General features: G+C 43.7%; 1 protein-coding gene across 3 annotated transcripts in view; it reads right to left on the bottom strand.

Moving 5' to 3' along the window:
• The window catches only part of DSC2 (desmocollin 2), a 38353-nt gene extending 37573 nt beyond the window's left edge, over nt 1-780 (bottom strand). The window contains exon 1 of one of the 3 annotated variants that reach the window (XM_061399684.1): nt 267-780. In XM_061399684.1, coding sequence (XP_061255668.1) covers nt 267-335 — 69 coding nt within the window. In that variant the 5' untranslated portion in view covers nt 336-780. The remainder of the gene's footprint in view (nt 1-266) is intronic. The other 2 variants (XM_061399682.1, XM_061399681.1) reach the window with 2 other exon arrangements.
• Between the last annotated feature and the right edge of the window lie 13024 nt (nt 781-13804).

The following is a 13804-nucleotide window of genomic DNA, read 5'->3' as shown; positions in this document are numbered from 1 at the left end:
CGTACCCAGGGGCCACGGATTTGCAGGGGCGTTTGCAGCCGCTACCGGAGACACCCTCCTCCTCGTCCCCTACGGGATCGCAGCGCCCAGGTCGCCGTCGTCTGTCCGCCCTCCCCCACCCCAACCGGCTGCACTTTTGCAGCCAGCCCCAGGCGCCAGGAGCCCCCGCCTGGCTCGCCACCCACAGATCTCTGCTCCTAAAGGTGCCCTCTCTCCCACATCTGTCCGTGCGCCCTCCGGGCCCAGTGTCCAAGGCGGCCACTCACCGCGAGGGTCAGCAGGAGTTGCCGGCAGAGGGCCCCGCTCGGGGAGCCTGGGGCTCGGGCTGGCGCCATGGGAGGACTCCGGGGCAGGTCGCCGGCCGAGGCACCCGGAGGCCGGGGGAGGGAGGGCGCGGCGGGGCGAAGGGCCGCGGCCGGGGCGCAGGAGTGCGAGGCCGAGGACCTGGCGCGCGGAGGAGCTGCTTTTCTTCTCGGTTTTTCTGAAGCTCCAGCCTCTCAGCCCAAAGGCTTTTCCTCTGACAGAGGGTGGGGTTTCCAGGCGCGTCCGAAAGACACCGATCGGCCCCTCCTAGGTATTTTCTTAAGTCTTCATTTCTGGAAGAACTCAACAGGTGGGAACTCCCTTTCGCCGCCACCCTTTTACCTGCGCTAGGTGTTTCTCACCAGCGGACGCCACCTATATGCCCCATCTCCCCCCCACGCCCCGGTGTCCGCCTGGAGGATTAACAGCTGGCCCTGCCCAGCAGAAGCCCTGACTGTACAAAGACTCACTCTCCAAGCGCGCCGGGCCGCGGAAGGGGGCGAGGACCCGTGCGCGCTCCCGGCCCGACTCCGCCCCGCGAGCTGTGGTCAGTTGCAGACCCGCAGAGGCCGCCGGGGAGGGAGGTGGAGAGGTCGCACTTTAGTGTCACGGCTGCCTAAGGCCCACCTAGTAGAGGGTTGGCCCCAGGGGGACTGGGCTTCCCTGGTGGCTCAAACTGTAAAGAATCCGCCTGCAATGCAGGAGACTTGGGTTCGATCCCTGGGTTGGGGAGATCCCCTGGAGGAGGGCATGTATTCTCCAGTATTCTTGCCTGGAGAATCCCCATGGAGTGATTTCATTAACACTCCTCGTCCTGTTAATGATGATATCATGCCAGTTTCATGTTCAACAAATGTACTCAGGCTGTTATGGTCTTTGATAATAGAACATTTTCAAATTCTTGCTTACCCTTTAACCTTAAACACCTAAGGGTGACTCATGTTTTTCCACATTCCAGAAAAGGAAAGAGGGTAATTTGAAAAGAATTTGCCTTAGATCCTTATTTTCATCTTTCACACTAGGTAACTGACTAAAGCTATTAAGATGGCAATTTGTTTGTTTCTTCGTGAATTTCTTAAAGAAATGAAATATAAACTCTAAACAAGGGACCAGATTTATTTAATAGTTTTAGATTAGACTATATGGCTTCTGAAATAGTTTCTTTAATAATACAATCTTGAAATAGCAGATATAATTTAAAGAGACAGTTTTGGGCTGCTCATGTAACCTCAGCCCTCAGCACTCTCATTCATTAAGGAAGATAATTAAAATAATACTGGATGCTGTCTATGGCAGCTTCCACGTCTAAAATTAAACTGTTTAGACTCTTTGTGGCTGATTTTTGAGAAAGTTGGCTGGTTGAGATGGGTTACAAGAGAAATCAGAACCAGAGGTCTTAGACAGATGAACAAACCAACACTGCTCTAATTTCACAATTCGCAAGTGGTAATGGTAATTGAATATAAATGGCAAGAGCAACAAAATACCACGTCATCACTGATGTGCACACAGCAGCAGCTTTCTTTGAGCTGCACGAGTCCACTGTTGGAGCCTGGAGAGAAGGGTCCATGTGGACACATGATGTTTAGGGTGCATCTCTCTTGGCATGGGCAATGACACAGGATGGAATCCCAAAGCAAAGGAAACAGACCGAAGGGAGAAATCAAAAACATGACTGAAGGACATTGTCTAGCTATTTACAGGTGAGAGAGGAAAATATCTGATAGCCATGGTAAAAAGAGCACAATTAGACTATTTACTTCTCAGAGTTGTTACAGGATTAAATAAGGTTCATGAAGTCACGCAGAATAAAACCTAGCACATTCTAAGAACTCCGTAAGTGTTGGTTAACATGGGTATCCCTCTTTACCCCACAGCCTCATACATTTACAACCCACCTCATCCCTGTGACAGCTCCCTAGTTCCTACTTTTCCAGTATCTCTCCTCAGGTCCTGGTCGAGGGCTGAAACCCAGTATTAATGCACTCACCGATCTCAGATCCTTCAGCCTCCTTCCTGTTGACAAGACCTTAAAACCTTGTCTGATTCAAAAGACTAAACAATGCAACCCTAAGATGAGATGCTACAGCTTGTGCTAGTTTCCTACTTACTGAAAATGTGGATCAATCTTTTTTCAACATTTAACAAACATTTATTGAATGTCCACCATGCATTTCCATAGCCCTCTTGTCATGCATTCCTAGTATTGTGATTAACATATTTAATAGAAATTCTGTTTATTTTTCCTATTTGTCCTTTACACTGTGAGCTTCTTAGGGCAAGGACCATCCAAGTCCTTTTATGACAGGAAAAAATGTTTTTTTCTTTCTAATGCCGCATTATCCAATAAATAATTTTTTTTTTTAATGCTGTCCTTATTTCTTTGAAGTTTTCTTCCAAATTGTACTCAGGAAGAGTGTACTTTTCAATTTCGATTACCTTTCAAAATGTATTTTTAAAATAAATAAGTGAAACAAACAATAAGTAAATTCTTATTATAAACTTGCTTCCCTGGTGGTTCAGAGAGTAAAGAATCCACCTGCAGTGTGGGAGACCTGGGTTTGATCCCTGGGTTAGGAAGATCCCCTGGAGGAGGGCAAGGCAACCCACTCTAGTATTCTTGCCTGGAGAATCCCCACAGACAGAGGGTTAGCGGGCTATAGTCCAGGGGTTTTCAGAGTCGGGCAGGACACAGCAACTAAGCACAGCACAGCAATGAAAAGAAGCCAATGAATGAATTTTTAGGTAGTTGTGGTGAACCTGACCATGTCTGCTCTTACCTTTAACAGATGCCATTCACAAGTGCCACTGTGGAGTGCTATGAACAAATATATCCTTCAGATCAGATCAGATCAGTGGCTCAGTTGTGTCTGACTCTTTGCGACCCCATGAATCGCAGCACACCAGGCCTCCCTGTCCATCACCAACTCCCGGAGTTCACCCTGACTCACGTCCATCAAGTCAGTGATGCCATCCAGCCATCTCATCCTCTGTCGTCCCCTTCTCCTCCTGCCCCCAATCCCTCCCAGCATCACAGTCTTTTCCAATGAGTCAACTCTTCACATGAGGTGGCCAAAGTACTGGAGTTTCAGCTTTAGCATCATTCCTTCCAAAGAAATCCCAGGGCTGATCTCCTTCAGAATGGACTGGTTGGATCTCCTTGCAGTCCAAGGGACTCTCAAGAGTCTTCTCCAACACCACAGTTCAAAAGCATCAATTCTTCGGTGCTCAGCTTTCTTCACAGTCCAACTCTCACATCCATACATGACCACAGGAAAAACCATAGCCTTGACTAGCCGGACCTTTGTTGGCAAAGTAATGTCTCTGCTTTTGAATATGCTATCTAGGTTGGTCATAACTTTCCTTCCAAGGAGTAAGCGTCTTTTAATTTCATGGCTGCAGTCACCATCTGTAGTGATTTTATATCCTTAGAACCACAGAATTTTGAATTATTTACTTTGCTAACTGGCTACTTTGACAAGTTATTATTCAGTATCTACTCTGTCTCCGGCATGCTCCCAGCACTGAGATTGCTGTGGTGCCTAAAACAGAAAGGGCTTGTGCTCCAGGCAAACACCTAAGGGAGCCCTCTTCATCTGCGATTCATCTCATTTTGATGCTTTTGTAAAAGAAAAGGCGAATAAGTTAAGTGCAAAATGATACATAAACAGCATTCTATAAGGATGGAAAATCACCTTGCATAAAAATCATTTGTTGCAATGTTAATCGCTCAATTTGTGCTTCCCTCTCCCTGCACTGTGTCCACAAGTCTGTCATCTATGTCTAGATTTCCACTGCTGCCCTGAAAAATAGATAACCAGTGGGAATTTACTGTATGATGCAGGAGCTCAACCCAGTACTCTGTGACAACCTAGAGGGGTGGGATGGGGTGGAAGGTGGGACAGAGGATGAAGGAGGGGTATGTCCCCTATGTATACCTATGGTTGATTCATGTCGATGTGTGGCAGAAACTAACACAACAATATGGTAAAGCAATTATCCTCCAATTAAAAGTAAATTTATTTTTAAATCATTTGATAAATCTGCTCATGAATTGCAAACTGTTACCACCTTCTGAGGGTCTCCCTGGTGGCTCAGTGGTAAAGAATCTGCCTGCCATTGCAGGAGACCCATGTTTGATCCCTGGTTGGGAAGATCCCTTGGAAAAGGAAAGGGCAACCCACTCCAGTATTCTTGCCTGGGAAATCCCCTGGACAAGGAGATCTGGCGGGCTACAGTCCATGGGGTTGCAAAGAGCTGGATACGGCTTAGCGACTAAACAACAACCACCTTCTTCTGAAGTGGACCTAGGGACAGGAAACTCACTATTTCGTGGGATCACTTCACCTAGAACCTATTTGCTCTTGGCTTCTCCTGTTTTCTTCTTTCTCTGCTGGCTGTGTCTATGCATTCTCATTGCCTGCGTTCCTCTGCATGATCTGATCTCTAAATACTGCACACAAACACATCTTTTCATATCTTTGGACTCAGGAGGCTCCTACCATCGCTGGGTGCTTTGTATCTGCTCCTCCCTCCTCCTGGAACTCTCTTCTGTCTCTCTCCTGTCTCTCCTCCAACTCATCCTATAAATAGCAACTCTTATTTCCTTCCCCACAAGGTCAAACCCTCTCTGATAGGGTCAAATCTTTCTTACCAAACAGCTGCCTCTTCTTTAGAACACCTGTCACAATTACAATGTTAAATTTTAGTCATTCTTTGATTAATATTTGCAGGAGACACCAAAAATGTGGGTTCCATCCCAGGGTTGGGAAGATTCCCTGGAGAAGAAAATGGCAACGCACTCCAGTATTCTTGCCTGGGAAGTCCCATGAACAGAGGAGCGTGGTGGGCTACAGTCCTTGTTGCAAAGAGTTGGACACAACTGAGTGACTGAGCATGCACACACATTCACCAAAGACTACGTTTTCATGACTGCAGTTGACTTTTTTTGATTCTGCCCATCTCACCAGCATTGATCATCATGAGTCCTGGCACATAATAGATGCCTAGTAAATATTTATTGAATGCGTGAGTAAATGAATAAATGAATGAATGATTCCTGACAGGCTCTTTGTTTTCCTAATTTTAATGCTTATTGGCCTATTAAAATAAATCTTGTCTTGAGTCAAATTCAGCAGGGTGGGCATTCCTAATCTGATCTCAAACATGATGGACCCGTATTGGTATATTTGTCAAAATATAAGCTGGGCCAACCAAGAATTTCCAGCATGGTTTTTGCACAAAAACCAGACAAATAGGCTAACGAGCTTTAAACTAAAATTCAGAAAGACACCAGTGCAGAAACAGGAACTTATATATGATGAAAGTATGGACAGTACACACCACCGGAAAAGAAAAGAAAATTATTTAGTGGTCGTGTTAGGAAAACTGATTCATTATTAGAGAAAAACAAAACTGATTCTCTACTTCACCTCAGTTAGAGATAAACCCATACCCAAGTTCAGGAGTTTCTCTGTAAGGTCATGCGCAGTATCCTACGTAGGCTCTAGAACTGCCCAGCAGTCTCAGTCTTTATCTAATCCTTTCACTTCCTCACTCTCCTCGGCAGTATTTTTGCTCTTCCTTACTTCTGCTCAAGCTTCTCAAACACCCTCCTTTACCCTCGGTTTCTGTTACTGACTTAGCTTTCTATTTCACAGAGAAAACAGAAATTATTCAGGAAAACTATCAAGCTTCCCCACACTGACCCAGCTGTCTGCATCTGTGCCGTATACATGGCCTTTTCTTCTATACGTGGAGGAACTGTCTCTGCTCATGGCTAGGGTCACCTTTTCCATTTGGGCATCCATTCCAGTCTCCTCCCACCTACTCAAGAACATTGCTCTAGCAATTTTTCTCCTTCTTTCCTATGCCTTCAGTTTATTCCATCTCTATCTCCCCTGGGCTTCCCAGGTGGCACTAGTGGTGAAAGAACCCTCCTGCAATGCAGGAGACCCAAGACATGTGGGTTCGATCCCTGGGTCAGGAAGATCCCCTGGAGAAAGGCATGGCAACCCACTCCAGGATTCTTGCCTGGAGAATCCCATGGACAGAGAAGCCTGGTGGGCTATAGTCCATAGGATCACAAAGAATCAGACATGACTGAAGCGACTTAGCACAGACTATGTCCCACAAGTGTATGTATATACACAAAATGAACTTCTAGTTACAACACTGATTTGTAATAACAAGCATAGAAATTTAATTGTCATAAAGACAATTCTATGTAACTCCCTCCAAAGAAACTGATAGGAGGGATTAATTTACTAAACTGAGGTTAAATGTTCTTCATCTGATCAGTTTTGGGAAAGCCAGCTTAAAAATGTGGAGAGATACACAGGTAGATATATACATAGAGCTACATATATATAGATAGATAGATATTTGGGATGTAGAGAAATAGGGAAAGCTGGTCAACAGGTGCAAGCCTTCAATACAAGATGAATAAGCTGTGTGGATGTAATGTACAGTGTGATGACTATAGTTAATAAATTACGATTGTTGTTCAGTCGCTCAGTCGCGTCTGACTCTGTGATACACGCAAACAAAAAAATTAAAGTATGTGAGTTGATGAATGTGTTTGCTGCTGCTGCTGCTGCTATGTTGCTTCAATCGTGTCCGACTCTGTGCAACCCCATAGATAGCAGCCCACCAGGCTCCCCCATCCCTGGGATTCTCCAGGCAAGAACACCGGAGTGGGTTGCCATTTCCTTCTCCAGTGCGTTAAAGTGAAAAGTGAAAGGGAAGTCGCTCAGTCATGTCCGACTCTTAGTGATCCCATGGGCTACAGCCTTCCAGGCTCCTCCGTCTGTGAGATTTTCCAGGCAGGGTACTGGAGTTGATTCCAATAATCATGTCATAAAGTATACAGATATGAAATCATCACATTGTACACTTAAGCATATCAATTTGGTCAATTGTACCTCAATAAAACTGAAAACAAAACAATTCCTATCATTCTCCAAACATTTACCTGGCCAGCTACCATGTTAGTATCTTTAGCCTACCCCCACTCGGAGTTCAGTCCCAGCAGAGTGGGTTTTCTAGGAGACATAGTCACTAATCTAAAATTTCTTTTTAATTTTGAAAAGCTGTTCACGTATTTCAAATCTTTGCTATTTGCTAGGGCTCAGGGCAGGCCATCTCAAAACATGCCTCCATGGCATAGTGATTATTCTGAGTTAAAGTTATTTAAGAAATGTGCAATACAGGAAGGACACTCTGGCCCTCCTCTCTGTCTCCCTGAAAGTGGGAAATAAATCTCTCCATGCCTTCCTGAATCTGGAGGTGAAAGGTCATCCTTATCACGGAGACGGGGAATTTGGGCTGAGAAACCTGTATAAACAAACCTTTTAGTTCTTTAATTGACTACCCCAAGCCCAAACTCTATTTAGATTCTTTACCAATTAAGCACCAAAACCTAAGCTGCTTTGTCCTGTCAATTCGTCACAAATTTCTTGTTTCTTTGCCTGCTTTTGCCACTCTTCAGATTCATTTCTATGACACTTCTGTGCTTGCAAATTAAAATATGTTTATTTTTCTCCCATTAATCTGTTACCTGTAGATTTTAGTCTGGGCACAAGAACTCAAGAGGGTAGAGGGGAAATTTCCTCCTTTCTGACACTAACGAGCCTTTTCAGGGGTATTCTCAATACACAGCAATCGCCTTTAAATTGTTTTCTTGCAGACTTTCCTGGTGGTCTAGTGGTTAAGAATCTGCCTTGCAGTGCAGAATTCGATTCCTGGTTGTAGAACTAAGATCCGACGTGATGAGGAGCAACTGAGCCCTTGCTCCACAACTGGAGAGTCCTCGGGCCACAAGGGAAGATCCCATATGAAGCAACAAAGATCCCATATGAAGCAACGGAGCTCCCATGAGCAGGAACCAAGATTTGACAGCCAAATAAATACATTTAAAAAAAAATATTTTCTTCCCGTGGCTAACCTTCTGACTGCCCGTTATACAGTTTGCTACTGGTTCCTGAAAATTTAAATGTGCTTTTTTTCTACTTTTTCCTTTCTCAGCCTCAGCAATGACAATCATCACAACATAAATAAAATGAACCCCCTCCTCACTCTCTGAAGTCTTTTTTTTTTCCATCTCTTTTCTTTCATTTTTTGATAAAAGATTTATCCAGATATAATCCACATCCTTTCTCACATCGATTTTATTTCACCCAATAGTAATCCTCACTGACATGCCACTGACAACTTGATTTTCATAACAAAACCCTCTAGCTTAGAGTCGGGGTGAGGAGTAGGGGTGGGGGTTGGGGTCAGAGAATGAAAGAGGTATAAGGGAACGCCTAGTCAGTCCTCACCCAGCAGAGGAAGGAAAAGATGCTTTGAATATACATGCAGGAAAAAGTATTTATACCATTTATTAACTAGATAGAAAACTAATATTAATAAAAAGTGCTCCCTGCCCTAAGTGAGCATCCAGTGTTTGGGGAAGGATTACATGGGTATTAAGTAATAAAGAATGGCTGGTGGGGGTGCAGAGCATCAGGTCTGTTCATTGAACAGGAAGTAACTTCTTGTTCAGTTCAGTTGCTCAGTCCTGTCCGACTCTTTGCGACCCCATGAATCGCAGCACGCCAGGCCTCCCTGTCCATCACCAACTCCTGGAGTTCACTCAGACTCACGTCCATCGAGTCAGTGATGCCATCCAGCCATCTCATCCTCTGTTGTCCCCTTCTCCTCCTGCCCCCAATCCCTCCCAGCATCAGAGTCTTTTCCAATGAGTCAACTCTTCGCATGAGGTGGCCAAAGTACTGGAGTTTCAGCCTTAGATCATTCCTTCCAAAGAAATCCCAGAGCTGATCTCCTTCAGTGAAAGAGGAGAGTGAAAAAGTTGGCTGAAAGCTCAACATTCAGAAAATGAAGATCATGGCATCTGGTCCCATCACTTCATGGGAAATAGACGGGGAAACAGGGGAAACAGTGTCAGACTTTATTTTTGGGGGCTCCAAAATCACTGCAGATGGTGACTGCAGCCATGAAATTAAAAGACACTTACTCCTTGGAAGAAAATTTATGACCAACCTAGATAGCATATTCAAAACAGAGACATTACTTTGCCAACAAAGGTCCATCTAGTCAAGGCTATGGTTTTTCCAGTGGTCATGTATGGATGTGAGAGTTGGACTGTGAAGAAGGCTGAGCACCGAAGAATTGATGCTTTTGAACTGTTGGAGAAGACTCTTGAGAGTCCCTTGGACTGCAAGGAGATCCAACCAGTCTCCTGTAAATACCTCAAGTTCAGAATATTCCAAACAGCAGCCACTATCTCTCCACAACAAAACAGCTTTGGTTCTCTCCTTGTGGTTAATGGTTTCATGATCCTCCCACTTACTCAAGAAAGTAACTAGGGCCTCATCCTCACACCCTCACACACTGTCAGTCTCCAGATTCATTGCTGTGTTTAACCCCTCATCTCTTCTCTGGACCATCTTCACTGGTCCTCCAGCTCTTCAACCCCACTGCCCACCCCACCTCCCCACCCCCAAGTGGTTTTCAAACTGTGGTTTTTGGAGCTCAAGTAGACCTTGGTTTTTGCTTGTTTCATTTTGGGTCACTTGCTTTTGACTTTGCTTGGTTTTGGAATCCTTACTTTCTTTCCACCTAGAATGTCTTCTACCACTTTATTCAGGGAGCTTTCTCTACTTGCCCATGGAGGGGAAGCATTGTGAGTTTTCTGTGTGCTCACTAGCTTTCATAGTGTGCCTCTGTAATTTGTTATCTGGCCAAAGTGTTGTAATTATTCAATTTATTAATCTGCCTCCTTTGGATGCATTCATGTGCTATTCTTTTTATGCCCTGCTAATTGCAAAATTCTGGGTTTGATATTTGTTTGGACAAAGAGGCAATGGTGTTGTTACTAACAAAGTTAAGGATGGCAGGAAAGTGTTAGTGCATGTAGGAGTTAAATCACCTGCTTTTGAAGGTATTGAATTTGAGATTTCTAGGAGCCGTCAGATCAGAAAAAGCAGTGAAGTGAAGTGAAAGTCACTCAGTTGTGTCCGACTCTGCTACCCCATGGACTGTAGCCCGCCAGGCTCCTCTGTCCATAGAATTCTCCAGGCAAGAATACTGGAGTGGGTAGCCATTCCCTTCTTTAGGGAGTCTTCCCAACCCAGGGTTTGAACCTGGGTCTCCTGCATTGGCAGGTGGATTCTTTACCATCTGGATCACCAGGGAAGCCTGGAATAAACAGTATGGATATGGAATTCAAGAGAGACATCTGCTTTGGAAATGCATACGAAGAGTTAAGAGCAACTCCAAATGGAAGCCATCTATTTAACCCATTGATTTTGATGTGGAGAGAATGGATCTGATGTGAGGAAGATGATGTGTCTTCCTCTTGGCCACAGAAAAGATCAAAATTTACATTATAGAAGGTTGTATGTAAAATATTAATATTTAACACAGATTCATAGGAAGCATATTTTCTTTCAGGATTGATAAGCTTAAAATGCTTTTCCCACTGTATTGTGGACCCGAGACGGCCATTTCAGGAACAACGCTCATGGGGTCATCTTTGCTCAGACTTGGATTTAAATCTTTGCTCTACGGAAGCCTTGCAGTCTGATCTTAAGTTGAGTTAACCTCTCCCAGCCTCAGTTTTCTTATTGGTCAAAGGAAGAGTAAACATCTAAACTTGAAAGTATGTTAATAATTTTTTTTAATGAGATAACATTTGTATATGTATCCTATAATGCTTTCACATAGTAGGGGCTCAATAAATGTCTCCAACAAATATTTACTGAGCTCCTTCCATGTTTCAGGCACTGTTCTAGACACAAAGATCTCTGCCCTCATAGAGCTTCCACTCAAATGTGAGGATGGGAGTGAAGACAATAACAACAAACGTAATGAAGAAGCAAATTACACTGTATAGCAAATGGCAACATAATCCATTTTATATTGAAAAATCATGGAGTGCAAGCAGTCATAACCTTTAATGCCTGCAGGGTCCAGGAAAGTAATTAAAATAAACATATTAGGTTGGTTTAAGCAGTCCTTTTTCATTACTCTGCCTTTTTTTTTTTTTTTTTGGCCATTAATGCATTCTCTTTATTTTTTTTAACGATTTATCATTTATTTATTATTATTTTTTTTACTTTACAATATTGTATTGGTTTTGCCGTACATCAACATGAATCCGCCACAGGTGTACACGTGTTCCCCATCCTGAACCCCGCTCCCACCTCCCTCCCAGTACCATCCCTCTGGGTCATCCCAGTGCACCAGCTCCAAGCATCCTGTATCCTGCATCGAACCTGGACTGGCGATTTGTTTCTTATATGATATTATACATGTTTCAATGCTATCCTCCCAAATCATCCCACCCTCTCCCTCTCCCACAGAGTCTTTTGAGAAGATAGAAGCACAGAAAATATGTCTCTTTTCTTTCCTACATCTACCTTCAGAGAACAATAGTGCAAGTGTCATGATAAATGGCAGTTGACAGCCTTCTTATCTGAGACAGAAATGGCAAGCCTCAGAGGGCATGGGCGCTGGCGGGGGCCCTCAAGAAGTCACCTGTCACTTCTTAGCAATTGGTGGCCTTTGGGAATATGGACTTAGTGTTGCCACACCTGCCAATTTTTCAAGGGAAGTCACAAATTTGCACGTGGAGTGAAATGTCCTGGTTTTTTAACATAGCAGTTTACTCGTAATATTTTCAACTGTAAAAGCTTCTCTTCTCCTCAACCTCAACTCCTCCCTCCCCTCCCCCAACAAAATTTGCAGGTCACATCTGGCTTAAGGATGTAAACAGGTTTTAATCTCTGAAAAAAAACTGAGGTTTTATTTATGTGACTTTTAAAACTTATGCTTTGCAATATTTTTTTAAAACTTGACAAGTGAAAGAGCATGACCCTTCAGCCTAACTACTCTGTAGGCCCTTAACTATTATATAAGGGATAAATATTTTGCTAAGAATCTTATTTGCCTAAAAAAAAGTGAAAGTATTGGACGCTCAGTCACGTCCCACTTTTTGTGACCCCATGGACTGCAGCCCACCAGACTCCTCCATGGGGTTCTCCAGGCAAGAATACTGGAGTGGGTTACCATGCCCTCCTCCAGGGCATCTTCTTAACCCAGGGATCGACTCCAGGTCTCCTGCATTGCAAGTAGATTCTTCACTGTCTAAGCCACCAGGGAAGCCCCTTATTTGCCTGGAGCAGGATAATACTGGTTAAGAATAAGAAACCATGGGCTTCCCTGGTAGTCCAATGGTTAGGGCTCCATGTTTCCACTGCAGGGGTTGCAGGCTCTGTCCACATGCAGTGCAGCACAACCAGAAAAATTAAAATTAGATTTTTTATAAAAGACTAAGAAACTATATTTTTCCATCGTATTTACCCAAGATTACCTCCTATCATTATTAAACATCTTCCTTAGTTACAGTGCCCTGACTTTGGTCAGCTGAAATACCACATTTCTCACTCTCTCTTGAAGATAGGGATAGACAAGTGGCTAAGTTCTACAAAGTGTATGTAGGCAGTTGTTGGAGGAAGTCTCTGGAAATGCTCCCTAAAAAGAAAGTCTTCCTCCTTCCTTGTGTTTCTACTCCAGACTCAGATGTGATGGCTGGCATTGCATTACCCATTTTGTGATTGTGAAACAACTTGTACAGAGGATGGTTGAGCAGAAAAAGGGAAGGCTCCTGGAACACAGATGGCATTAAGAAGCCTTCGTACAAGTCCAAGACTCTCTACACTTGTTTTACATCAGTGAAAATCAACTTTTACCTGTTGATTTCCTTAAACCACTTTATAAGTAATTGATTAAGAGATAATTAGGAGGTAGAGTGAACTGGCTGTAATTCTATGCAGGATACTGGGGTGGGGGAAGGAGTCAAGGGTGATGCCCATGGTTCTGGCTTGGACTACTGAAAGACACTATGCCCTGAGCTGGCAGGATCAGATGGTACATGACTTAAATATAAATAAATAAATAAACCACTTTGTCTCTGTCATCAAGTAGTCTAATGCAAGTCCTAGCTAATTCACTGAGGTCAATTTAAAAATATCTTTTTGTATAGTCTCTAATATGAAAGAATAGAATTCCATCTAAGTCAATCAGTATATGGAATCACCACTTGTCATACAGCAAAACCATAGTTGTCTTCTTTGTCACCTGCTGAAAGCTCCTCAACTTTCTGTGTTTGTTGAACTCACCTTTACTCATTGTGAAGTCTAGTTGAGTTGGAGTAAGAAGCATTTTAGACTGTGATGTAATTTGTTGGATTGATTAATAGGAAAATAAATTGCATTTATTTTTATTTATCTGTATAGTAATCGGGGCTTTCCAGGTGACACTAATGGTGAAGAATCCACTTGCCAACGCAGGAGACATAAGAGATGCAGGTTCGATCCCTGGGTCAAGAAGATCCCCTGGAGGAAGGCATGTCAATGCACTCCAGTATTCTTGCCTGGTGAATCCTGTGGACAGAAGAGCCTGGTGGGCTACAGTTCATGGAGTCACAAAGAGT

The sequence above is a fragment of the Bos javanicus genome, chromosome 24, assembly GCF_032452875.1.
Source record: "Bos javanicus breed banteng chromosome 24, ARS-OSU_banteng_1.0, whole genome shotgun sequence".
Lineage (NCBI taxonomy): Eukaryota > Metazoa > Chordata > Mammalia > Artiodactyla > Bovidae > Bos > Bos javanicus.
The sequence above is the reverse complement of the archived record's forward strand: the minus strand, read 5'-3'. Positions and strand labels throughout refer to the sequence as shown.